This window comes from Scardinius erythrophthalmus, assembly GCF_964197995.2.
Source record: "Scardinius erythrophthalmus genome assembly, chromosome: 13".
NCBI lineage: Eukaryota > Metazoa > Chordata > Actinopteri > Cypriniformes > Leuciscidae > Scardinius > Scardinius erythrophthalmus.
In genome coordinates, this window is record NC_138233.1 from 42,808,313 (window position 1) to 42,833,856 (window position 25,544).

The following is a 25,544-nucleotide window of genomic DNA, read 5'->3' on the forward strand; positions in this document are numbered from 1 at the left end:
GCACTCGTTATTAAAGATTTTAATAACTCTATAAAAACTCCATAGTAACCATATTTGACAACTACCAACCACCTAGTAACACCATAGCAACTAACAAAAACACCTTAGCAACCACCCTGAACACCCTAGCAACGTCTAGAAATGCTCTAGTAACCACAAAAAACTCTAGCAAGCACCCAGAACACCCTAGCAACTGCCTAGCAACCACCTAGAACACCTAGCAACTGCCTAGCAACCACCCAGAACACCTAGCAACCACCCAGAACACCTTAGCAACTGCCTAGCAATGCCCTAGTATCCACCCAGAATACCATAGCAACTGCCTAGCAACACCATAGCAACCACCCAGAACACCCTAGCAACCACCTAGCAACGCCCTAGCAACCACCAAGAATACCCTAGCAACTGCCTAGCAACCACCAAGAATACCCTAGCAACTGCCTAGCAACCACCCAGAACACCTTAGCAACTGCCTAGCAACACCATAGCAACCACCCAGAACACCCTAGCAACCACCTGGCAACAGCATCTTGCTAAAAACATAATGGCAACATGCTAATCAAGCTAGCATCATGCTAGCAACATGCTAATCAAGCTAGCATCATGCTAGCAACATGCTAATCATGCTAGCATTATGCTACCAACATGCTAATAAAGCTAGCATCATGCTAACAACATGCTAATCAAGCTAGCATAATGTTAGCATCATGCTAATCAAGCTAGCATCATGCTAGCAACATGCTAATAATGCTAGCATTATGCTAGTAACATGCTAATCAAGCTAGCATAATGTGAATCAAGCTAGCATCATGCTAGCAACATGCTAATCATGCTAGCATTAGGCTACCAACATGCTAATAAAGCTAGCATCATGCTAACAACATGCTAATCAAGCTAGCATAATGCTAGCATCATGCTAACCAAGCTAGCATCATGCTAGCAACATGCTAATCATGCTAGCAACATGTTAATCATGTTAGCATCTAGCTAAAAACATGCTAGCAACATGCTAATCATGCTAGCATCTTGTTAAAAGCATGGTAGCAACATGCTAATCATGCTAGCATCATCCAACCAACATGCTAATCATGCTAACAACATGCTAATCCTGCTAGCATCATTCTAACAACATGTTAATCATAGTAAATCATGCTGGAATGTGTTAAATCGTAATAAATCATCTTAGAAACATGGTAAATCGTGGTAAATAATGCTAAAATGTGGTATATCATGGTATCACAACATGTCAATTGTGTTAGCATCTGCCCAGTGGCGAATTTTGCCACTGCAAGCACCACTTCACATTTTCTTCAGGAAATGTACATTCTAGTTCTTTTTATTATTATTCTTCCACACAAAAGTTTGGCGCGTAACTCGCCCCGCACCGTTTGTCACAGACCCATGAATGAGGTGTCAAATCGACCGGCTTATTGAGGAGAGGTGTGCTATGACTTTTCTAAGCGATCGGGGGTGCGGTGTTCACCCCAGGGGCAAAAAAGCGGCCCAAAAAGTTCCATTGACTTAACATTGCAACGAACTTTGAGCACTCATAGCTCGGAGCGAGGATTTCGCAGAAACGTGTGATTTGCCACATTTGAAGAGGCTGATAGGCTCTGTAAGAACATACCTCACAATGGGGTAAAAGTTGCACCCCTGGGGGGCAGGAGCATCCCAAAGTTGCCCCATTGACTTACTATGGGGAAGGAATGTCCCGTGAAACACACATGCTTTTCCTACTATGGTAAATTGCATAGGGATTTTGTAATGAACGTAGCTCTGGATCACAGTGTCATAGAGACAAGGGGGTGGGCTCATTTTATTCAGACGACCAATCAGTCTCTCAGGATCATTGTGAAGCTATCAAGCCACGCCCTAGCAACCATTTAGAGCACCTTAGCAACAAGTCCCATAGACTTCCATTGAAAGAGTTCAAAGGGATATCTCCGGACTGAAATGTCATAGAAACTTGAGGGTGGTCTCGTTTGACTTGGGGCAGCAAACAGCCAATCATGAATCACCTTCACTCTTCCTAGCCCCTCCCTAGCAACCATTGTCGAGCACCTTAGCAACCAAAATCCTAGAGGGATATCTTCCATTCTGAATGTCACAGAGGCATGGGAGTTGGTTTATATCATTCATAGTGACAAGAAGCCTTTGCAGTTTCATCATTGGCAGCTGTCAAGTAACTCCATAGCAACCAAACAGAGTACCCTAGCAACCAAATTCCAAAGAGGGATATCTTCTATTCTGAATGTCACAGAGGCATGGGAGCTGGTTTATACCATACATACTGACAAGCAGCCTTTGGAGTTTCATCATTGGCAGCTGCCAAACCACTCCATAGCAACCAAACAGAGTACCCTAGCAACTATTTAGCAATACATCTATCTCTGTATCAGAACATTGTATAGAGATGGGGGTTGGTTTATATCATTCATAGTGACAAGAAGCCTTTGGGGTTTCATGATTGGCAGCTGCCAAGCCACTCCCTAGCAACCAAACAGAGTTCCCTAGCAACCGTTTTTGCAAGACCTATATCTCTGCGTCAGAACATTGTATAGAGATGGGGGTTGGTTTATATCATTAATACTAACAAGAAGCCTTTGCAGTTTCATCATTAGCAGCTGCCAATCAACTCCATAGCAACCAAACAGAGAACCCTAGCAACCAAAATCCAAAGAGGGATGTCTTCCATTCTGAATGTCACAGAGGCATGGGAGTTGGATTATATCATTCATAGTGACAAGAAGCCTTTGCAGTTTCATCATTGGCAGCTGCCAAGCCACTCCTTAGCAACCATTGTCGAGCACCTTAGCAACCAAAACCATAGAGGGATGTCTTCCATTCTGAATGTCACAGAGGCATGGGAGTTGGATTATATCATTCATAGTGACAAGAAGCCTTTGCAGTTTCATCATTGGCAGCTGCCATGCCACTCCTTAGCAACCATTGTCGAGCACCTTAGCAACCAAAACCATAGAGGGATATCTTCCATTCTGAATGTCACAGAGGCATGGGAGTTGGTTTATATCATTCATTCTGACAAGCAGACTTTGCAGTTTCATCATTGGCAGCTGTCAAGCAAATCCATAGCAACCAAACAGAGAACCCTAGCAACCAAAATACAAAGAGGGATATCTTCCATTCTGAAAGTCACAGAGGCATGGGAGTTGGTTTATATCATTCATAGTGACAAGAAGCCTTTGCAGTTTCATCATTGGCAGCTGTCAAGGAAATCCATAGCAACCAAACAGAGAACCCTAGCAACCAAAATCCAAAGAGGGATATCTTCCATTCTGAATGTCACAGAGGCATGGGAGTTGGTTTATATCATTCACAGTGACAAGAAGCCTTTGCAGTTTCATCATTGGCAGCTGCCAAGCCACTCCTTAGCAACCAAACAGAGGACCCTAACAACCGTTTATCAAGACCCATGTCTCTGCATCAGAACATCGTATAGAGATGGGGGTTGGCTGTTTTGTTTTGGTTGGGAAACAGTCTGTAACTATCACCATGGTAACTGAATTCACACCCTAGCAACCGTTTAGAGCCACCTAGCAACCATACTGCAACATATAGAAGCCATATTTCTGCTCCACAACATCGTACAGACATAGTTGTTGGCTCGAATGCAATCATGTACAACACCCTAGCAACCAAGTGGAGAGTTTTGCCACTGCAAGCACCACTTCACATTTTCTTCAGGAAATGTACATTCTAGTGTTGTGATTACTATTCAACTAGACAAAACTTCGGCGCGTAACTCGCCCCACACCGTTTGTCACAGACCCCTGAATGAGGTGTCAAATCGACCGGTTTATTGAGGAGAGGTGTGCTATGACTTTTATAAGCGATCGGGTGTAAGATGTTCGTCTGGCAGGCGAAAAATTAGCCGAAAAATGTCCCATAGACTTAACATAGGCACAAAATTTGCAAAATCATATCTTTGGCTCAGAAGGTCATAGAGCCTTGGGGCTGGGCTCTTTTGATTCGTCCTATCAAGCAGCCAATAAGTAGTGACATAACAACTTCATAGCCACGCCATAGCAACCAGTTACAGGCCCCTAGCAACCACTGAACAACATTTACAAGCCATATCTCAGCAACAAAACATTGTAAAAACAGAGAGTTGGGCGTTTTTTGACCCAACCTTGCAAATACTCTTTATATATTACCCCATAAACTGTATAAATAAACCTTAGCAACCATTTTGAGTACCCTAGCAACCGTACAAACACATGAATGAGCTATATCTCAGCACCAGAACATCGTATAGACATGGGGGTGTGCTTGTTTGTTTCGTTTGGGAAACCAGTCTGTAAATATCATCATGGTAACTGTGTAACCACACCTTAGCAACTGTTTAGAGCCACCTAGCAACCATATTGCAACATATAGAAGCCATATTTCAGCTCCACAACATCGTACAGACATGGTTGTTGGCTCGTGTGCAATCATGTACAACACCCTAGCAACCGGGTGGCGAATTTTGCCACTGCAAGCACCACTTCACATTTTCTTCAGGAAATGTACATTCTAGTTCTTCTTATTATTCTGGACAAAGTTTGGCGCGTAACTCGCCCCGCACCGTTTGTCTCAGACCCCTGAGTGAGGTGTCAAATCGACCGGCTCATTGAGGAGAGGTGTGGTATGACTTTTATAAGCGATCGGGGGTGCGGTGTTCACCCCAGGGGCGAAAAAGCGGCCAAAAAAGTCCCATTGACTTAACATTGCGACGAACTTTGACCACACGTAGCTCTGAGCGAGGATTTCGCAGAAACGTGTGATTTGCCACATTTGAAGAGGCTGACAGGCTCTGTAAAAACATACCTCACAATGGGGTAAAAGTTGCACCCCTGGGGGGCAGGAGATGCCCAAAGTTGCCCCATTGACTTACTATGGGGAAGGAACGTCCTGTGAAACACACATGCTTTTCCTACTATGGTAAATTGCACAGGGACTTTGTATTGAACATAGCTCTGGATCACAGTGTCATAGAGACAAGGGGGAGGGCTCATTTTACTCAGATGACCAATCAGTCTCTCAAGATCATTGTGAAGCTATCAAGCCACGCCCTAGCAACCATTTAGAGCCCCTTAGCAACAAGTTCCATTGACTTCCATTGAAAGAGTTCAAAGAGATATCTCCGGACTGAATTGTCATAGAAACATGGGGGTGGTCTCATTTGACTCGGGGCAGCAAACAGCCAATCATGAATCACCTCAACACTTCCAAGCCCCTCCCTAGCAACCATTGTCGAGCACCTTAGCAACCAAAATCCAAAGAGGGATATCTTCCATTCTGAATGTCGCAGAGGCATGGGAGTTGGTTTATATCATTCATAGTGACAAGAAGCCTTTGGAGTTTCATGATTGGCAGCTGACAAGCCACTCCCTAGCAACCAAACAGAGTACCCTAGCAACCAAAATCCAAAGAGGCATATCTTCCATTCTGAATGTCGCAGAGGCATGGGAGTTGGTTTATATCATTCATAGTGACAAGCAGTGTTGGGAACGTTACTTAAAAAAAGTAATTAGTTATAGTTACTAGTTACTTCTCACAAAAAGTAACTGCGTTAGTAACTGAATTACATCATTACAAAAGTAACTAATTACTAGCGAAAGTAACTATTGCGTTACTAAAAAAAAAAAAAAAAAGTTTAAATACAAGAAATGTCTTGGATACCCCCAATGTGAAATGTTAAATGAATGAAATGGACACTAAATAGAACATCTTATTATTATTAAACATTGTACACTAATCTACACTATTTTAATGTTGCTGTGGGACAATGTGAGAGACACCTATTAACTTAAATATTAAAATATTATCATTACTATAGTGGAACAACAAAATAATAGATGGTTTAGAACTTTTTATATTTATTGCACAGACCACAACTGGCCAACAAATAAGTCTAAAAATAAATCATGCTTCTTAAGAAATGTACCAAAAATAAATAAATAGTAGCCTTATAAAAATATTCATATACATACACTAGTGCATATAATTAAAATAAAACTCACACACCTTTACAACTGGTAGACATTCTGTATTGCTTTTAGTTTTAGTTAGTTTTTTCTTCCTCACAATAGTAAGTTTAACAAAAAGTGCTCTCAATATAACACTGAACAATGTATCAACATAAATAATAATAATACAATATAATCTTTTGTGGGTTTATTTTTATAACCTACAGAGAACGTCATCATCAGAGGTTATTTATTTTAGCCAAATTCTAGTCATGTTTGCCGCACGTGTTCACAACCGTCAAACAAATATGTTTGAACGTTCCCTGCAGGTTATTTTGGAGTTTATGTTATATAAACTAATTAAAACATTGCATATGATACCAATATGCTACATATATTATTCTAATGCTGAAATGTGTAATTTATTTATAAATAAAGTATTTATGCTCAGACACATTCGGTCTCTCTCGCGCACTGTCGAGCGCGTTCTCGGACACATTCGGTCTCTCTCGCGCAATGTCGAGCGCGTTCTCGGACACATTCGGTCTCTGCCACGCACTGTCAAACGCATTCTCGGACACACTCGGTCTCTCTCGCGCACTGTCGAGCGCTCTCGCGACATTCGCCTCGCTTTTGTCCAGTCCGGCGCCTCATAAACACTCACACACCAGAGAAAAAAACTTTGCAGCTCCTATGGCTGAGCGAGAGCCTACTCGGATGAAAACCGCTTCAGTGAGCTCAACTATAGTAACGCCGCATTTTTATTGACAGTAACGGTAACGGCGTTGTAATGGAGGAAGCAGTAATTAGTTTGATTACTCGTTACTGAAAAAAATAACGCCGTTAGTAACGCCGTTTATTTATAACGCCGTTATTCCCATCACTGGTGACAAGAAGCCTTTGGAGTTTCATCATTGGCAGCTGCCAAGCCACTCGCTAGCAACCAAATAGAGTACCCTAGCAACCGTTTAGCAAAACGTATATCTCTGCATCAGAACATCGTATAGAGATGGGGGTTGGCTCATTAGTTTCAGTTGGAAAACAGTCTGTAAATATCACCATGGTAACTGTGTATTCACACCCTAGCAACCATTTAGAGCCACCTAGCAACCATATTGCAACATATAGAAGCCATATTTCAGCTCCACAACATCGTACAGACATGGTTGTTGGCTCGTATGCAATCATGTACAACACCCTAGCAACCGAGTGGCGAGTTTTGCCACTGCAAGCACCACTTCACATTTTCTTCAGGAAATGTACATTCTAGTTTTTCTTATTATTATTCCACACAAAGTTTGGCGCGTAACTCGTCCCGCACCGTTTGTCACAGACCCCTGAGTGAGGTGTCAAATCGACCGGCTCATTGAGGAGAGGTGTGCTATGACTTTTATAAGCGATCGGGGGTGCGGTGTTCGCCCCAGGGGCGAAAAAGCGGCCAAAAAAGTCCCAATGACTTAACATTGCAACGAACTTTGAGCACTCGTAGCTCTGAGCGAGGATTTCGCAGAAACGTGTGATTTGCCACTTTGGAAGAGGCTGACAGGCTCTGTAAGAACATACCTCACAAAGGGGTAAAAGTTGCACCCCTGGGGGGCAGGAGCGTCCCAAAGTTTCCCATTGACTTACAATGGTGTAGGACAGCCCATGAAATGGGGATTTTTTATTGAACGTAGCTCTGGATAACAGTGTCATAGAGACAAGGGGGCGGGCTCATTTTACTCAGACGACCAATCAGTCTCTCAGGATCACTGTGAAGCTATCAAGCCACGCCCTAGCAACCATTTAGAGCACCTTAGCAACAAGTCCCATAGACTTCCAATGAAAGAGATCAAAGGAATATCTCCAGACTGAATTGTCATAGAAACACAGGGGTGGTCTCATTTGACTCGGGGCAGCAAACAGCCAATCATGAATCACCTCAACACTTCCTAGCCCCTCCCTAGCAACCATTGTCAAGCACCTTAGCAACCAAAATCCAAAAAGGGATATCTTCCATTCTGAATGTCACAGAGGCATGGGAGTTGGTTTATATCATTCATAGTGACAAGAAGCCTTCGCAGTTTCATCATTGGCAGCTGTCAAGCAACTCCATAGCAACCAAACAGAGTACCCTAGCAACCAAAATCCAAAGTGGGATATCTTCCATTCTGAATGTCACACAGGCATGGGAGTTGGTTTATATCATTCATACTGACAAGCAGCCATTGGAGTTTCATGATAGGCAGTTGCCAAGCCACTCCATAGAAACAAAACAGAGTACCCTAACAACCAAAATTCAAAGAGGGATTTCTTCCATTCTGAATGTCACAGAGACATGGGAGTTGGATTATATCATTCATACTGACAAGAAGCCTTTGGAATTTCATCATTGGCAGCTGCCAAGCCACTTCCTAGCAACCATTGTCGAGCACCTTAGCAACCAAAATCCAAAGAGGGATATCTTCCATTCTGAATGTCACAGAGGCATGTGAGTTGGTTTATATCATACATACTGACAAGCAGCCTTTGGAGTTTCATCTTTGGCAGCTGTCAAACCACTCCATAGCAACCAAACAGAGTACCTAGCAACTATTTAGCAATACCTATATCTCTGTATCGGAACATCGTATAGAGATGTGGGTTGGTTTATATAATTCATAGTGACAAGAAGCCTTTGGGGTTTCATGATTGGCAGCTGCCAAACCACTCCCTAGCAACCAAATAGAGTACCCTAGCAACCGTTTTGCAAGACCTATATCTCTGCATCAGAACATTGTATAGAGATAGGGGTTGGTTTATATCATTAATACTGACAAGAAGCCTTTGCAGTTTCATCATTAGCAGCTGCCAAGCAACTCAATAGCAACCAAATAGAGTACTCTAGCAACCAAAATCCAAAGAGGGATATCTTCCATTCTGAATGTCACAGAGGCATGGGAGTTGGTTTGTATAATTCATACTGACAAGCAGCCTTTGGAGTTTCATGATTGGCAGCTGCCAAGCCACTCCCTAGCAACCAAACAGAGTACCCTAGCAACCAAAATTCAAAGAGGGATATCTTCCATCCTGAATGTCACAGAGAAATGGGAGTTGGTTTATATCATTCATAGTGACAAGAAGCCTTTGCAGTTTCATCATTGGCAGCTGCCAAGCCACTCCCTAGCAACCAAACAGAGTACCCTAGGAACCGTTTAGCAAGACCTATATCTCTGCATCAGAACATCGTATAGAGATGGGAGTTGGTTTATATAATTTATACTGACAAGCAGCCTTTGTAGTTTCATTATTGGCAGCTGCCAATCCACTCCCTAGCAACCAAACAGAATACCCTAGCAACCAAAATCCAAAGATGGATATCTTCCATTCTGTATGTCACAGAGGCAGGGGAGTTGGATTATATCATTCATACTGACAAGCAGCCTTTGGAGTTTCATGATTGGCAGCTGCCAAGCCACTCCCTAGCAACCAAATACAGTACCCTAGCAACCAAAATCCAAAGAGGGATATCTTCCATTCTGTATGTCACAGAGGCATGTGAGTTGGTTTATATCATTCATAGTGACAAGAAGCCTTTGGAGTTTTATCATTGGCAGCTGCCTAGCAACTCCATAGCAACCAAACAGAGTACCCTAGCAACCATTTTACAAGACCTACATCTCTGCATCAGAATATTGTATAGAGATGGAGGTTGGCTCATTAGTTTCAGTTGGAAAACTGTCTGTAAATATCACCATGGTAACTGTGTATTCACACCCTAGCAACCGTTTAGAGCCACCTAGCAACCATATTGCAACATATAGAAGCCATATTTCAGCTCCACAACATCGTACAGACATGGTTGTTGGCTCGTATGCAATCATGTACAACACCCTAGCAACCGAGTGGCGAATTTTGCCACTGCAAGCACCACTTCACATTTTCTTCAGGAAATGTACATTCTAGTTAGTGGTGCTTGCCAAAGGCGAAGCAACACTATTGTTATTGCTCATACTTATTATTCTTATTATTATTATTATTCCGTGCAAAAGTTTGGCGCGTAACTCGCCCCGCACCGTTTGAATAAGGTGTCAAATCGACCGGCTCATTGAGGAGAGGTGTGCTATGACTTTTATAAGCGATCGGGGGTGCGGTGTTCGCCCCAGGGGTGAAAAAGCGGCCAAAAAAGTCCCATTGACTTAACATTGCAACGAACTTTGACCACTCGTAGCTCTGAGCGAGGATTTCGGAGAAACGTGTGATTTGCCGCATTTGAAGAGGCTGACAGGCTCTGTAAGAACATACCTCACAATGGGGTAAAAGTTGCACCCCTGGGGGGCAGGAGCGTCCCAAAATTTCCCATTGACTTACAATGGTGTAGGACGGCCCATGAAATGGGCCGTCCTACACATTGCATAGGGATTTTGTATTGAACGTAGCTCTGGATCACAGTGTCAGAGAGACAAGGGGGCGGGCTCATTTTACTCAGACGACCAATCAGTCTCTAAGGATCACTGTGAAGCTATCAAGCCACACCCTAGCAACCATTTAGAGCACCTTAGCAACAAGTCCCATAGACTTCCATTGAAAGAGATCAAAGGGATATCTCTGGACTGAATTGTCATAGAAACATGGGGGTGGTCTCAGTTGACTCGGGGCAGCAAACAGCCAATCATGAATCACCTCAACATTTCCTAGCCCCTCCCTAGCAACCATTGTCGAGCACCTTAGCAACCAAAATCCAAAGAGGGATATCTTCCATTCTGAATGTCACAGAGGCATGGGAGTTGGTTTATATCATTCATGGTGACAAGAAGCCTTTGCAGTTTCATCATTGGCAGCTGTCAAGCAACTCCATAGCAACCAAACAGAGTACCCTAGCAACCATTTTACAAGACCTATATCTCTGCATCAGAACATCTTAAAGAGATGGGGTTAAGACAAGTTTGAGTCAGGGCAGCAAACAGCCATTCATGAGACACCACAACACTTGCTAGCCCCGCCCTAGCAACCATTGTCAAGCACCTTAGCAACCAAAATCCAAAGAGGGATATCTTCCATTCTGAATGTCACAGAGGCATGGGAGTTGGTTTATATCATTCAAAGTGTCAAGAAGCCTTTGCAGTTTCATCATTGGCAGCTGTCAAGCAACTCCATAACAACCAAAAAGAGTACCCTAGCAACCGTTTAACAAAACGTATATCTCTGCATCAAAACATAGTATATAGATGGGACTTGGCTCTTTTGACTAAATCATGGTAAACTATGGTAAATCATCCTAGAATCATAGTAAATCATACTAAAACATGGTAAATCATGGTATACTATAGTAAATCATAGTAAACTATGGTAAATCATGCTAGAATCAGTAAATCATACTTGAACATGGTAAAAGTTTGTGTACTATAGTAAATCATGGTAAACTATAGTAAATCGTGGTAAATCGTGGTAAACTATGGTAAATCATGGTAAACTATGGTAAATCATGCTAGAATCAGTCAATCATACTTGAACATGGTAAATCATGGTATACTATAGTAAATCATGGTAAACTATGGTAAATCGTGGTAAATCATGGTAAATCATGGTAAACTATGGTAAATCATGCTAGAATCAGTAAATCATACTTGAACATGGTAAATCATGGTATACTATAGTAAATCATGGTAAACTATGGTAAATCGTGGTAAATCATGGTAAACTATGGTAAATCATTGTAAACCATGCTAGCAACATGGTAAAAAAAATGCTAGCATCATGCTAGCAACATGATAATCATGCTAGCATGGTAAACTATGGTAAATCATGGTATACTATAGTAAATCATGGTAAACTATGGTAAATCATGGTAAATCATGGTAAACTATGGTAAATCATGCTAGAATCAGTAAATTATACTTGAACATGGCAAATTGTGGTATACTATAGTAAATCATGGTAAACTATGGTAAATCGCAGTAAATCATGGTAAACAATGCTAAATCATGCTAGAATCATTAAATCATACTTGAACATGGTAAATCATGGTATACTATAGTAAATCATGGTAAACTATGGTAAATCGTGGTAAATCATGGTAAACTATGGTAAATCATGGTAAACTATGGTAAATCATGCTTGAATCAGTAAATCATACTTGAACATGGTAAATCATGGTATACTATAGTAAATCATGGTAAACTATGGTAAATCATGGTAAACTATGGTAAATCATGCTTGAATCAGTAAATCATACTTGAACATGGTAAATCATGGTATACTATAGTAAATCATGGTAAACTATGGTAAATCATGGTAAACTATGCTATCCACGTGGTAAAAGCATGCTAGCATCATCCTAGCAACATAGTAATCAAGTTCAAGTATGATTTACTATGATTCTAGCATGATTTACCATAGTTTACCATGATTTACCACGATTTACCATAGTTTACTATGATTTACTATAGTATACCATGATTTACCATGTTCTAGTATGATTTACCATGATTCTAGCATGATTTACCATAGTTTACCATGATTTAGTTTTTGGATTTTGGTTGCTAGGGTACTCTATTTGGCTTGGAAGCTGCCAATGATGAAACTCCAAATGCTGCTTGTCAGTATGAATAATATAAACCAACTCCCATGCCTCTGTGACATTCAGAATGGAAGATATCCCTCTTTGGATTTTGGTTGCTAGGGTACTCGATAATGGTTTCTAGGGAGGGGCTAGGAAGTGTTGAGGTGATTCATGATTGGCTGTTTGCTGCCCTGAGTCAAATGAGACCACCCCCATGTTTCTATGACAATTCAGTCCGGAAATATCCCTTTGATCTCTTTCAATGGAAGTCTATGGAACTTGTTGCTATGGTGCTCTAAATGGTTGCTAAGGCGTGGCTTGATAGCTTCACAATGATCCTGAGAGACTGATTGGTCGTCTGAGTAAAATGAGCCCACCCCCTTGTCTCTATGACACTGTGATCCAGAGCTACGTTCAATACAAGATCCCTATGCAATGTGTAGGATGGCGCATTTCATGGGCCGTCCTACACCATTGTAAGTCAATGGGAAACTTTGGGACGCTCCTGCCCCCCAGGGGTGCAACTTTTACCCCATTGTGAGGTATGTTCTTATTTATTATTATTATTATCTAAATTTATTATTTAGAAAGAAAGAAAGATAAGTTAGAAATAAAGAAAGATTAGTTAGAAAGAAAGATAGAAAGAAAAAAAGATTAGTTAGAAAGAAAGAAAGAATAGTTAAAGATATTTATGGATAGATAGTTTAGAAAGAAGAAAGGTGTGAAAGAAAGAAAGAAAGAAAGAAAGAAAGAAAGAAAGAAAGAAAGAAAGAAAGAAAGAAAAAGGAAGAAAGAAAGTAAGATTAGTTAGAAAGAAAAGAAGAAAGATCAGTTAGAAAGAAAAAAGAATAGTTAGATAGATAGAAAGAATAGTTAGAAAGAAAGAAATATTAGATAGATTAGATAGATAAATAAACGTATTTTTGTATTTATTATTACTAGTGCAAAATGCCCATGCAAAATCAGTTTTTGTGTGTGTTTTTAGTAATTGTTGGTTTGGTGCCCGTGAAAGAGACTGTGAACGCATTGAATTCAGGGAGCAAGCTAGGTTACTACAAATGATGGCCGTGAATAAAATATAATATTCAGAAGTAAACAGTGTAGCTGACAGAGTGTTTATGTAAGAATGTTTATTTTTAAACCACAACCTTCTAAGTGCTTCTTTTACCGATATATTTAAGAAAACGCTATGCTTGAGCAAACAGCTTGTGAATAGGCAACTACAAATGATGCCCGTGAAAAAGACTGTGAACACATTGAATAGGATATGTTTAGTTGTTGAATAGCATAGGCTACTATTACACAGTAGCGATAACGTTAAGTGCACCAGAATGAAATATAATATTCAGAAGTAAACAGCATAGCTGACTTATAGATTCAGTTTACATCCACAAATAGACATGAATTACATCCACATCCGTTGAGTCAGGGAGCAGTGCAAAGTGCCCGTGTTTTTAGTAATTGTTGGTTTCTTGGTAAAGAAAACTATAATATTCAGAAGTAAACAGTGTAGCTGACTGAGTATTTATGTCAAAATGTTTATTTTTAAACCACAACCTTCTTGGGGCTTTTTTGACTGATACAACCCTCTAATGTCAGAATGTTTATTTTTAAACCACAACCTTCTAAAAATGATATATTTAACGATATCTTTTGCATTTCTCATCCAAACAACGTCAAACTTGGCACTGCACTTACTCGTGCCCGTAGCGAGACACCTGTCGAGTTTGAAATCCATCGGACTAACGGTTCGAGAGATATGCGAATAACAGACATACACACACACACACACACACACACACACACACACACACCCACACACACACAGACAGACAGACAGACAGACAGACAGACAGACAGACAGACAGACACACAGACACACACACACACACACACACACACACACACACACACAGACAGACAGACACACAGACAGACACACAGACAGACAGACGTTTCTGTAATTTATAGATAGATAATGCATGTATTTAAATGAACCTATTTTTTAATGAATTGTATTTATTATAATGTATTTAAATAAACTTATTTTTATGGACTAGTATGCGTATTTATTATAATAATGGATGTATAGAAATGAATGTATTTTTTCCAATTAAAACTAACCTCTGTTAACTTCATTAATTTACTCATTTTATTATTGTTGGTATTCTTTAATAATATATTACTTAATAAAACGTTTAAACAATGGGGAAAATGTATATAATTTCAAATGTACAAAAATAAGACCGTTATCAGTTTTTCAGCACGTGATTAATTATAACCAATGAGACTGCTGGAGCTGCGCGTGGGAAATCATCCGCTCTCGTCGACGACGAACTCACCTTGCTTCAGTCAGGTAAGTGTCTTATGTCTTTTAAAATTCGGAAGAATCAACAAAATAGTGGTGAATTAATTAATTTGATTAAAAATAAAGTTATTTTAGCCTTATTACGACTTATGAGTATTACTTTCATAATTGCTGTTCAAACTTATGAATGCGGCCTAATGCGGATGACTAGCATCTATTGTTATTCTCCGAAGTAACTTTACCGCTAATTTCTGAGTTAATTTATGTTTTAAATGTCTAGCTTTTAAAACTTACACGAGTTAATTATCTGTAATTCATTTACGTCCGTTTTATTTATTGTTATGAAGGGATGTGACGTTAATGGTCGAGCTATGGATATAAAGGACGGGCTAAGTCGATATTGTGTACATATTGAACATGTATGAAGGCTTTACGTCTTAAATACAAACGTAAACGAAGCTTTATTCCATGTAAATGTAATACATAACCTAAAGTCCTAAACCTACATGCTCTTCTTCGCAAAACCCGCCCCCTTTAGTAACCGTTGCTATTGACTCACGCGACGCCACTCATGTTCTCATGCAGTGAACAACACATTGCGGAGCTGAGGGGAGACTGACAACGCGCTGACAGACAGGACACACCAGGGTACTTTTGATATGAAACAAACTCTCACCTTTTAAATTTGGTCATTTTTTTAAAGAAATATAAACAATAACTAGAAAAAAAAGTTTGTTGAGACAAACTATAAGTTGGCTTGAGAAAGCCGGACCAGAGAGTTTGAAAAAGTTAAAAGTAGTTAGAAGTTTGAAGTAGTATGAAGTTTAAAGTAGTTTTAAATTTTGATTGATAAATTAGTTAGAAAGAAAGAAAAAATATTAGTTAGAAAGAAAAAGAAAGATAGATTAGTTAGAAAGATAGATTAAAAGAAAGATTAGTTAGAAAGAAAGACAGATTAGTTAGAAAGCAAGAAAGCAAGAAATAAAGAAAGAAAGAAAGAAAGAAAGAAAGAAAGAAAGAAAGATTACGTAGAAAGAAAGAATGAAAGAAAAAAGAAAATAAGATTAGTTAGAAAGAAAGACAGATTAGTTAGAAGGCAAGAAAGAACGATTAGTTTAAATTTTGATTGATAAATTAGTTAGAAAGAAAGAAAAAATATTAGTTAGAAAGAAAAAGAAAGATAGATTAGTTAGAAAGATAGATTAAAAGAAAGATTAGTTAGAAAGAAAGACAGATTAGTTAGAAAGAAAGAAAGAAAGAAAGAAAGAAAGAAAGAAAGAAAGAAAGAAAGAAAGAAAGAAAGAAAGAAAGAAAGAAAGAAAGAAAAAGATTAGGTAGAAAGAAAGAAAGAAAGAAAGAAAGAAAGAAAGAAAGAAAGAAAGAAAGAAAGAAAAAGATTAGGTAGAAAGAAAGAAAGAAAGAAAGAAAGAAAGAAAGAAAGAAAGAAAGAAAGAATGGTGGATTAGTTAGAAAGAAAGATTGATTAGTTTATAAAGGATAGATAGATAGATAGATAGATAGATAGATAGATAGATAATGTTTGAAGATAGATAGATAGATAGATAGATAGATAGATAGATAGATAGATAGATAGATAGATAGATAGATAGATAGATAGATAGATAGATAGATAGATAGATAGATAGATAGATAGATAGATAGATAGATAAATAGATAGATAGATAGATAGATATATAGATAGATAGATAGATAGATAATGTTTGAAGATAGATAGATAGATAGATAGATAGATAGATAGATAGATAGATAGATAGATAGATAGATAGATAGATAGATAGATAGATAGATAGATAGATAGATAGATAGATAGATAGATAGATTTTTATATAGAGACAATAGGCCTACCTGATTTTGAACTCAAGAGGGCAGTATAGCACTATGAATAACATGATTTATTTATTTTTTGGACTAAAAAAAACATTCTGGCTGTTTTTAAACTTAAAAAATATTAAATAAAAAAAATAATAAAATGGGTTTAGTTCTGATATTTGTATAATTTTATATAGAAATAAATGCTGTATAATTAAATTTTTAGAAGATACGAGGGTTTTAGTGTTTCCATTTGTTGACATTACTTTAATCCCTCGCCATAGCAAAACCGTTTGAGATATGTATTATCCGTTCACAATTTAGCATCTTTAATGTATTTTCATCATGTTGAAAAAGTTTGGTGTGAATAAAATAAACCACCTAGCAGGAGTGGGTAAAAATTCAGAGGCTGATTTTGCAAAGAAATCCACATTCAAACCAAAATATCTGACTTCCTGTTGCTCGGAGCTAATGACTGTAAATTAGAAAATTGTCCTGCTCGATGAGACCAATATGCGTACTGATTTTTGTAACTGTGGGTAAAAGTAACCCCCCCACTTTTGTCAAAAGCATTTTGAAAGTGACACACTTCCTGCTACCAGTTGGTGGCGCTATAACTTTGACTCACAATAGTTACATCCATCTGATCGGCCTCTTACCACGAACACACTGCTGAAGTTTCATCAAGATCAGTTAATGTATGCAGAAGTTATAACACTTCGTGTTTCTCTTTTCTCGCCATAAATTCGTGTCATCGCCACGGCCAAACCGTTCGATATATCAAAAATCCGTCTGCAATTTAGCATCCTCAATGTCTTGACTTCACGCTGACCGAGTTTGGAGGCGATTGGATGAATTCTCTAGGATGAGTACATCAAATTCCACAGCATGCATTTTTCAAACAACCCATAATAGCCGACTTCCTGTTGGGCTGGCGTAAAACTTGACGGGGGGAAAGTTGTTCGGCCCGATGAGATCTATATGTGTACCGAGTTTCATATTAATTCATGCAAGCATGTTTGATCTATGGACCAAGTTTTGGGACACCGTTCAAGGGGGCGCTGTTGAGCCCCCCTGCCACGCCCGGGTACCAGCTTCATACCGTCCCTTATGGCAGGGGGTTCTGACTTGCGTGCAAAGTTTCAAGAGTTTTTGAGCACGTTAAGGACCCCAAAAGCCCCTGAAACCTTGATTAACAATATAAAAGCAATAGTCAAATCCCCCCCTCCCCTTACACACACAGAGACACAGAGAGAGGGAGAGAAAATTCTTCAGAAAATCCACATTCAAACCAAAATATCTCTCTTCCTGTTGATCGGAGATTGTTAATGTAAATTAGAAAGTTGTCCGTCTTGATGAGAACAATACACATACCAAGTTTTGTTACTGTAGATAAAAATAACCCCCCACTTTTGTCAAAAGGTGGTGCTACTGAGCCCCTCACCACACCCATTTCTGAAACTTTGCACATGTCTACTGGCTAATAAATGTGATGTGTCGAGCATGTTAAGGGCCCCAAAAGTGTCCGAAAGTTTGACAGAAAAATAATAATAAAGAATCCTAAGGAAAACAATAGGGCCTTCGCCCTTTCAGGGCCTGGGCCCTAATAACATCAGTTATAACAGTTATTATAAATTGTAATAATATTTAACAATATATCAGTTTTTACTGTATTTTTGATCAAATAAATGCAGCCTTCGTGAGCAGAAGAGACTTCTTTTAAGAACTTTAAAACTGACCCCAAAAAATAAAAAAAAGCATTTGCTACCTCTCTATATCAGATCCCAAGACAATTAATTAGTAAAAAACATTAGAAATAGTTATTTAAAATAGGACATGTGACCTATTGAGAGAGGACTATGACAATTTTCTACAAAAAACTTCAAGTTCAGGTAGACATGCTTACCATGCTTGTCACAGTTTATTGGCGGGGTTGGGGCTCGGGTTCGGGTTCCCGGTATCTCCTGCCCCTTACTGTCCACACACCAGTAGTAACCTGTGGACGGCCAGCACTGCTGAGGCTTGTACTGACCCTCCTCATCACACTGAGGGATGAAGGCTCCGACTCTCACCAGAGTAACATTGTCTCTTTGCTGCTCACACTGGGTCTTGGGACGACCTTCAAGGTAAACATACCAGAGATTATAGAATTTACTTGGAGGGTTAGTTCTCCAAAAAATTTAAATTCTGTCATCAATAAGTCACCTTCATGTTGTTCCAAAACTCATAAGACTTTCGTTCAACTTCGGAACAACCAATGAGGTTTATTCGACTCACAATAGTTACATCCATGTGATCGGCCTCTTACAACAAATGCACTGCGGAAGTTTCATCAAGATCAGTTAATGTACGCTGAAGTTATAACACACTTCCTGTGTCCCTTATTCACCATAAATTGGTTTCCTCGCCGTCCGCAAATTTATCATTCACAATGTCTTGTCTTCATGCACACCGAGTTTGGTGGCGATCAGATGAATTCTCTAGGAGGAGTATTTCAAATTCAAGAGGATGCATTTTTCAAACAACCCATAATAGCCGACTTCCTGTTGGGTGAAGCTAATAACATAGAGTGCGGAAGTTGCTCGCCCCAATGACATCTATATGTGTACCGAGTTTCATATTATTACATGCAAGTGTGTTTGATTTATGGACAAGTGTTCGGATCCCGTTTCAGGGGGCGCTGTCGAGCCCCCCCTTCCATGCCCGGGTACCAGCTTCAGCCCGGCCCTGATGGCCACGGGTTCTGACCCGTGTGCAAAGATTCAAGAGTTTTCGAGCATGTTAAGGGCCCCAAAAGTGGCCGAGAAGTAAAAAAAAATCATATAGAAAATATAAAAAATATAGCTGCGAGCAGCGATTACAGGCCCAAGCCGGTGGCACCGCAACCCCGGTGCCTTTAGTTACCTCAAAGCACCGGGGTGGCGGTGCTGCCGGCTTTGGCCCTTTAATTGCTGCTAGCAGCTATATATATATAAAACACAGAAAATATTACTTGACTCACCTTATTCTGATTTTATGATACACTCAAAATATTCCACAACAAATCTTCTAAATTTAATGTAAAAATAAAAACGAAAGTAAGCAGTGTTGGGCTCACGTAACCCTCTCATTAGAATCAAAATGTTTCAACATTTGCGATGTATTTGGATGCTAAACTATTCTTTATTATAGGCTTTGTACTTCACTCGTGTTCCAATATCGACAGAAAAAAATCATCCTCTTCACACGCGCAAAAATGTGCTTGAAAACTTCACAGTGGAGCAGTGCTTACTATGAATGGTACAAATTGTACTACTGACTATTTAAACAGAGCAGGGTCATTTTTATATGTTAGGTTGACTATTTTATTATATTTTATTAGGGCTATAATGAACAGGCTGAGATGTCAAGATTGCAATGCTGGAATGTGTGTGTGGCGCAGGCGCGTTGCTAGGGTGTTCTGGGTGGTTGTTAGGCAGTTGCTAGAGTGTTGCTAGGGTGTTGTAAAGTATTTTGGGTGGTTGCTAGGGTGTTCTGGGTGGTTGTTAGGCAGTTGCTAGGGTGTCCTAAGGTATTTTGGGTGGTTGCTAGGGTGTTCTGGGTGGTTGTTAGGCAGTTGCTAGAGTGTTTTGAGTGGTTGCTAAGGTCTTTTGGGCGGTTGCTAGGGTATTTTGTGTGGTTGCTAGGGTGTTCTGGGTGGTTGTTAAGCAGTTGCTAGGGTGTTTTGAGTGGTTGCTATGGTGTTACTAGGGTTTCCTAAGGTATTTTGGGTGGTTGCTAGGGTGTTCTGAGTGGTTGCTATGGTGTTGCTATGGTGTTCTATGGTATTTTGGGTGGTTGCTAGGGTGTTCTAAGGTATTTTGGGTGGTTGGTAGGGTGTTCTGGGTGGTTGTTAGGCAGTTTCTAGGGTGTTCTGAGTGGTTGCTATGGTGTTGCTAGGGTGTTCTAAGGTATTTTGGGTGGTTGCTAGGCTGTTCTGGGAGGTTGCTAGGTGGTTGCTAGGGTGTTCTGGGTGGTTGCTATGGTGTTGCTAGGTGGTTGCTAAGGTATTCAGGGCGGTTGATATGGTGTTACTAGGTGGTTGGTAGTTGTCACAGATGGTTACTATGGAGTTTTTATAGAGTTCTTAGCATGATCTTGGCATGATTTAACACTTAACTAATTGCTATTAGCATGTAGCTATTCACTGCTAGCATGTGTAGCATGTTGGAAGTGCTGTTTGCTAGCATGAGTTAAAAGAGCCAAAACTCATCTCTATACGATGTTCTGATACAGAGATATAGGTCTTGCAAAACGGTTGCTAGGGTACTCAAGTTTGGTTGCTATGGAGTTGCTTGGGAGCTGGGAGCTTTAAACTTAAGTTTAAATTGGTTTAAAGTTTAAAGTAGTTTAAAGTAGTTTAAAGTAGTTTAAAGTAGTTTGAAGTTTATGACAGAGATAGATAGATAAATAAGTTAGATAGACACACACACACACACACACACACACACACACACACACTCAGACTATCTCGCTCACACTCACTCAGACACACACACTCTCAGAGTTTATGAGTTTAGAGTTTATAAGAGTATAAATTGATGAGTTTATAAGTGTACAAGTTTTTGAGTTTAGAGTTTATAAGTTTAAATGAGTTTAGAGTTCAGAGTTTATTAATTTATGAGTTTAAGAGTTCATAAGTCTATGAATTCATGAGTTTATTAGTTAATTAGTTATTAAATTTAAGTTCATTTGTTTATAAATGTATGAGATTAGAGTTTATTAGTTTAAATGAGTTTCATTGGCTAATATATATAGAACGGCAGTTTGGTTTAGTCTTCAAGGTGTTTAGATTTGAATTTTTGTCGGTTGGTGAGTTTGAATCTGGATTTGAATTTTTTAGAACTCCCCAATGTAAGTCAATGGGAGTTTTTCCGAGTTTTGATCGTCATTTGTAGGAAAACCGTAAGTCCGATCAGTCTGAAAAGATATAGCAACTAACTTCAGATCAGTTTGAGTGTCTGAGCCGAGTTTGGAGTATGTAGAGTTAAAGCTCTAGGGCGAGTTTGAGTCAACAGTTTTTCACAGAAGATTAATAATAATAACTAGATTAAAAAGTTCGTCGAGACAAACTTTAAGTTGGCTTGAGAAAGCCGGACCAGAAAGTTTAAAGAAGTTTAAAATAGTTTGGAGTTTAAATTAGTTTAAAGTTTAAAGTAGTTTAAAGTTTAAATTAGTTTGAAGTTTAAAGTAGTTTAAAGTTTAAATTAGTTTAAAGTTTAAAGTAGTTTAAAGTTTAAATTAGTTTGAAGTTTAAAGTAGTTTAAAGTTTAAATTAGTTTGAAGTTTAAATTAGCTTAAAGTTTAAATTAGTTTGAAGTTTAAATTAGTTTAAAGTTTAAATTAGTTTGAAGTTTAAAGTAGTTTAAAGTTTAAATTAGGTAGTTTAAAGTTAAAAAGTTGTTGGGGGTTTTCTAGTGGGTTGCTAAGGTGTTCTCGGTGGTTGCTAGGCGGTTGCTAGGGTGTTCTGGGTGGTTGCTATTGTGTTGCTAGGTGGTTGCTAAGGTATTTTGGGTGGTTGCTAGGTGGTTGCTAGGGTGTTCTGGGTGGTTGCTATGGTGTTGCTAGGCAGATGCTAAGGTATTTTGGGTGGTTGCTAGGCGGTTTCTAGGGTGTTCTGGGTGGTTGCTAGGGTGTTGCTAAGCGGTTGCTAGGGTATTTTGGGTGGTTGCTAGGGTGTTGCTAGGGTGTTCTGGGTGGTTGCTACGGTATTTTGGGTGGTTGCTAGGCGGTTGCTAGGGTGTTCTGGGTGGTTGCTATGGTGTTGATAGGCGGTTGCTAAGGTATTTTGGGTGGTTGCTAGGATGTTGCTAGGCGGTTGCTAGGGTGTTCTGGGTGGTTGCTATGGTGTTGCTAGGCGGTTGCTAGGGTATTCTGGGTGGTTGCTAGGCGGTTGCTAGGAGGTTGCTAGGGTGTTCTGGGTGGTTGCTAGGCGGTTGCTATGGTATTTTGGGTGGTTGCTAGGGTGTTCTGGGTGGTTGCTAGGGTGTTCTGGGTGGTTGCTAGGCGGTTGCTAGGGTGTTTTAGTGGTTGCTATGGTGTTGCTAGGCGGTTGCTAGGGTGTTCTGGGTGGTTGCTAGGGTGTTGCTAGGCGGTTGCTAGGGTATTCTGGGTGGTTGCTAGGCGGTTGCTAGGGTGTTCTGGGTGGTTGCTATGCTGTTGCTAGACGGTTGCTAGGGTATTCTGGGTGGTTGCTAAGTGGTTGCTAGGGTGTTTTGGGTGGTTGCTAGGCGGTTGCTAGGGTGTTCTGGGTGGTTGCTATGGTGTTGCTAGGCGGTTGCTAAGGTATTCTGGGTGGTTGCTAGGCAGTTGCTAGGGTGTTCTGAGTGGTTGCTATGCTGTTGCTAAGGTATTCTGGGTGGTTGCTAGGCGGTTGCTAGGGTGTTCTGGGGGGTTGCTATGGTGTTTCTAGGCGGTTGCTAGGGTATTCTGGGTGGTTGCTAGGCGGTTGCTAGGGTGTTCTGGGTGGTTGCTATGGTGTTGCTAGGCGGTTGCTAGGGTGTTCTGGGTGGTTGCTATGGTGTTGCTAGGCGGTTGCTAGGGTATTCTTGGTGGTTGCTAGGCGTTTGCTAGGGTGTTCTGGGTGGTTGATATGGTGTTGCTAGGCGGTTGCTAAGGTATTCTGGGTGGTTGCTAGGCGGTTGCTAGGGTGTTCTGAGTGGTTGCTATGGTGTTGCTAGGGTGTTCTGGGTGGTTGCTAGGCGGTTGCTAGGGTATTCTGGGTGGTTGCTAGGCGGTTGCTAGGGTGTTCTGGGTGGTTGCTATGGTGTTGCTAGGCGGTTGCTAGGGTATTCTGAGTGGTTGCTAGGCGGTTGCTAGGGTGTTGCTAGGTGGTTGCTAAGGTATTCTGGGTGGTTGCTAGGCGGTTGCTAGGGTGTTCTGAGTGGTTGCTATGCTGTTGCTAGGGTGTTCTGGGTGGTTGCTAGGCGGTTGCTAGGGTGTTCTGGGTGGTTGCTATGGTGTTGCTAGGCGGTTGCTAGGGTATTCTGGGTGGTTGCTAGGCGGTTGCTAGGGTGTTCTGGGTGGTTGCTATGGTGTTGCTAGGCGGTTGCTAGGGTGTTCTGGGTGGTTGCTATGGTGTTGCTAGGCGGTTGCTAAGGTATTCTGGGCGGTTACTAGGCGGTTGCTAGGGTGTTCTGGGCGGTTGCTATGGTGTTGCTAGGTGGTTGGTAGTTGTCACAGATGGTTACTATGGAGTCTTTATAGAGTTCTTAGCATGATCTTGGCATGATATAGCACTTAACTACTCGTTATTAGCATGTAGCTATTCAGTGCTAGCATGTGTAGCATGTTGGAAGTGCTGTTTGCTAGCATGAGTCAAAAGAGCCAAACCTCATCTCTATACGATGTTCTGATACAGAGATATAGGTCTTGCAAAACGGTTGCTAGGGTACTCAAGTTTGGTTGCTATGGAGTTGCTTGGAAGCTGTAAGCTTTAAACTTAAGAAGTGGTTTGAAGTTTAAAGTAGTTTACGAGAATTTGAGTTTTGAGTTTATAAGTTTAAATGAGTTTAGAGTTTAAGTTTAAATGAGTTTAGTGTGTGTGTGTGTGTGTGTGTGTGTGTGTGTGTGTGTGTGTGTGTGTGTGTGTTCACACACACACACACACACACACACACACACTCAGAGTTTATGAGTTTAGAGTTTATAAGTGTATAAATTGATGAGTTTATAAGTGTAAGAGTTTTTGAGTTTAGAGTTTATACGTTTTAAATGAGTTTAGAGTTTATAAGTTTTAATGAGTTTAGAGTTTATAAGTTTTAATGAGTTTAGAGTTTATAAGTTTAAATGAGTTTAAGAGTTCAGAGTTTATTAATTTATGAGTTTAAGAGTTCATAAGTCTATGAATTCATGAGTTTATAAGTTAATTAGTTTATAAGTGTATGAGTTTAGAGTTTATTAGTTTAAATGAGTCTCAATGGCTCATATAGTATATAGAATGGCAGTTTGGTTTAGTCTTCAAGGTGTTTAGATTTAAATTTTGTCGGTTTGAATTTTTTAGAACTCCCCAATGTAAGTCAATGGGAGTTTTTGAATGAGTTTTTTCGAGTTTTGATCGTCATTTTTAGGAAAACCGTAAGTCCGATCAGTCTGAAAAGATATAGCAACGCGAGTCAGATCAGTTTGAGTGTCTGTGCCGAGTTTGGAGTATGTGGAGTTAAAGCTCTAGGAGGAGTTTGAGTTGTAAATTTTTAGGGTCAGAAGAATAATAATAATAATAAGTTTAAATAGGATTTCAGTAAGTTGGCTCTCTCAAGCCAACTTAACTAGATTAAAAAGTTCGTCGAGACAAACTTTAAGTTGGCTTGAGAAAGCCGGACCAGAAAGTTTGAAGAAGTTTGAAGTTTAAATTAGTTTAAAGTTTAAAGTAGTTTGAAGTTTAAAATAGTTTGAAGTTTAAAGTAGTTTAAAGTTTAAATTTGTTTAAAGTTTAAAGTAGTTTGAAGTTTAATTTAGTTTAAAGTTTAAAGTAGTTTGAAGTTTAATTTAGTTTAAAGTTTAAAGTAGTTTGAAGTTTAATTTAGTTTAAATTAATTAGGGTGTTCTGGGTGGTTGCTATGGTGTTGCTAGGTGGTTGCTAAGGTATTCTGGGTGGTTGCTAGGTGGTTGCTAGGGTGTTCTGGGTGGTTGCTATGGTGTTGCTAGGCGGTTGCTAGGGTATTCTGGGTGGTTGCTAGGCGGTTGCTAGGGAGTTCTGGGTGGTTGCTATGCTGTTGCTAGGCGGTTGCTAGGGTATTCTGGGTGGTTGCTAGGCGGTTGCTAGGGTGCTTTGGGTGGTTGCTATGCTGTTGCTAGGGTGTTCTGGGTGGTTGCTATGGTGTTGCTAAACGGTTGCTAGGGTGTTCTGGGTGGTTGCTATGATGTTGCTAGGCGGTTGCTAGGGTGTTTTGGTGGT

The 25,544-nt window shown here is 40.0% G+C and overlaps 1 protein-coding gene across 2 annotated transcripts in view; it reads right to left on the reverse strand.

Moving 5' to 3' along the window:
- LOC308700528 (thyroglobulin-like) overlaps nucleotides 1-25,544 on the reverse strand; it is a 467,177-nt gene that overhangs the window by 153,868 nt on the left and 287,765 nt on the right. The window contains exon 14 of one of the 2 annotated variants that reach the window (XR_014031316.1): nucleotides 18,505-18,749. Coding sequence is in view for 1 of the 2 variants with exons in the window: in XM_081382160.1 (XP_081238286.1) it covers nucleotides 18,537-18,749 (213 nt within the window). In the remaining variant the exon portion in view is untranslated. The remainder of the gene's footprint in view (nucleotides 1-18,504; nucleotides 18,750-25,544) is intronic. The other variant, XM_081382160.1, reaches the window with a different exon arrangement.